Source organism: Phaethon lepturus, unplaced genomic scaffold, assembly GCF_000687285.1.
Source record: "Phaethon lepturus isolate BGI_N335 unplaced genomic scaffold, ASM68728v1 scaffold40072, whole genome shotgun sequence".
Taxonomy (NCBI): Eukaryota; Metazoa; Chordata; class Aves; order Phaethontiformes; family Phaethontidae; genus Phaethon; species Phaethon lepturus.
In genome coordinates, this window is record NW_010521951.1 from 1 (window position 1) to 2,245 (window position 2,245).

General features: G+C 40.8%; 1 protein-coding gene across 1 annotated transcript; it reads left to right on the plus strand.

Moving 5' to 3' along the window:
- Positions 1–44: 44 nt before the first annotated feature.
- LOC104613756 (40S ribosomal protein S23) lies at positions 45–1,816 on the plus strand (the record flags this gene model as incomplete). The annotated part of the gene is made up of 3 exons (XM_010281680.1): positions 45–204; positions 1,117–1,237; positions 1,670–1,816. Coding segments are annotated over 3 exons (428 nt in total), but the record flags the coding sequence as incomplete, so codon positions are not given.
- Between the last annotated feature and the right edge of the window lie 429 nt (positions 1,817–2,245).

The window sequence follows — 2,245 nt, forward strand, 5'->3', positions numbered from 1 at the left end:
GAGCTGCTCGGTGACCTCCAGCTCTCTCCGACGGTGTTTTCTAGGGAAGTGCCGTGGGCTCCGTACCGCTCGGAAACTCCGCAGCCACCGCCGCGATCAGAAGTGGCACGACAAACAGTATAAGAAGGCCCACTTGGGCACTGCGCTGAAGGCCAACCCCTTCGGCGGCGCTTCTCACGCCAAGGGAATTGTTCTGGAAAAAGTGTGGGTAAAACTCCCCGGAGTGCGCCTTTACGGTCTCGCGGGCGCTGGGGGTAGTTTGCTGTGGGATGGGGACAGCTTGTGCTTGTGCCGGGTTAGGGGTCTGCGAGAGCGCGTTCTCAGCAGTGAGCTAAGTCGTGGCGCAAGCACCTGGTGTCTGACCCACAGCCACCTAATGTACAGTGTAGGTTATTCTGGGTTGTAGTCCTTGGAGTCATCGGGAAAATTCCGGGTAATTTGGGACCTTTGAAAGATCCCATACATGACTTTGAAGAAAAAACACCTCTAAATAGTTTTTTCTAAATATGTTAGCGTTTTTCTACCTGAATTATGACAAATTTTTATTATTTTGTAGCTTCTATGTACTAGTTTGTCACCTAAAAAACCCAAGCTATTTTCAATGCTGAAAGGTATTTGTTCTCGTATACTCGGTGTTGGTTATACACAATTTAAAAACCTTTAGAAGAAGAAGAATTTTACTTAACGTGTAAGTTTAGTTGGGGGGGTGTGTGTGTGCGTGTGTTCCAGTGTGTGTTCCAGTGTGTGTGCTTTGTTTGATGCAGTCAGCACGTATGAAAGATTCCATCTACTTGTGTTCTGGCTTTTTGTTAGTAACTTACAACTTTTGTTAGGATACTCTCAGGACTCAAAGGTGTTTCTTTTTCTTTTCCAAATTTTTAATTACTGAGTTAGTATTTGTAGAAGACTTGCTTTCAATTTTTACTCTGTTTAGGAACTAATTAAGTCTTTGGATATTGCATAGCTCTAAGTAGATCACTAATAGTTCTTGCTTTTGAAATATGCATGCAACATGGTTAGTACAGAATAACATAGTGATTCGTGGTATTGTAATGAATATCTGCTAATTTATCAAAGAGATTTTTGCTAATATGTTTTCATGCACTTCTGTTTTAGTGGAGTAGAAGCTAAGCAGCCTAACTCTGCCATCAGGAAATGTGTCAGAGTCCAGCTGATCAAGAATGGCAAAAAAATAACAGCTTTTGTTCCCAATGATGGTTGCCTGAACTTCATTGAGGTGAATAATTTTCAAGAAACAACCTATAGAAAGCTGTGTATGAAAGTAAAGAAACACATAACTGACAGAATCAGGTGATGGCTAGACAAGGGTTCATGGCATTCTGAACTGTGTATATCTTAATGCTGTATCGGCAGAAGCAGATGAGAAATGCCAGAGGTGGTTTTGTACTTTTCACTTGCTAAGGTAAGCTGGTCCTCAGCAGTACTCCTGCAAGCTAAATGACACCTCAGTGTATGTTTCCCTTCTTCAAAATGCTGAAGGGGATAATCCATAATTCATGTATACCTATCAATAGACTTCAGCATTTACTGTCTTTCCACCCTTTCCTTAGAAAGTCTGTGATGTGGCTCAAATGTAATGTAAATTAATTTAGAAGTATGTACAGGTTTAATGTTTATAGCTCTGTATTTGCACTGTCTTTCATTCTAGGAAAATGATGAAGTTCTGGTTGCTGGTTTTGGTCGGAAGGGTCATGCTGTTGGTGACATTCCTGGAGTTCGCTTCAAGGTTGTCAAAGTAGCTAATGTTTCTCTGTTGGCCTTATACAAGGGCAAGAAGGAGAGACCAAGATCGTAAATTGATGTGCCAAGAATATAAATAAAATTTGTTGTTGGAAAAGCTCTTACACTTGTTATGTAAGGCTTATGATGTTTGGGTTGTTTGCTGTTGTTGCTGTGGTGTGTTGTGTTGTTTTTTGTTTTGTTTTTGTTGTTGTTGTGTTTTTTTTTTTATGGTGGTATCTGTGAGTAACGTAACTCTCAGATGTCAGGGCATGCTGTCATTTTTTTGTTTTGTATGTTTGCAGATGGTGTTTTCTTCTGTAAGAAAGCTTTACTTTAGACTGACAGAAGAAAGCCAGAGCATCTTTATAGCCAGTAGGTGAGCTTAATAAGCACTTAAGTGTTTGCAAATTTACCTTTGCGTTTGGTGGAACTACACAGCTACCTACCTGCCAGGAACTTCAGAGACTTGCTTCATAGGATGCAAGGGAGTTTTAGTGCTTTG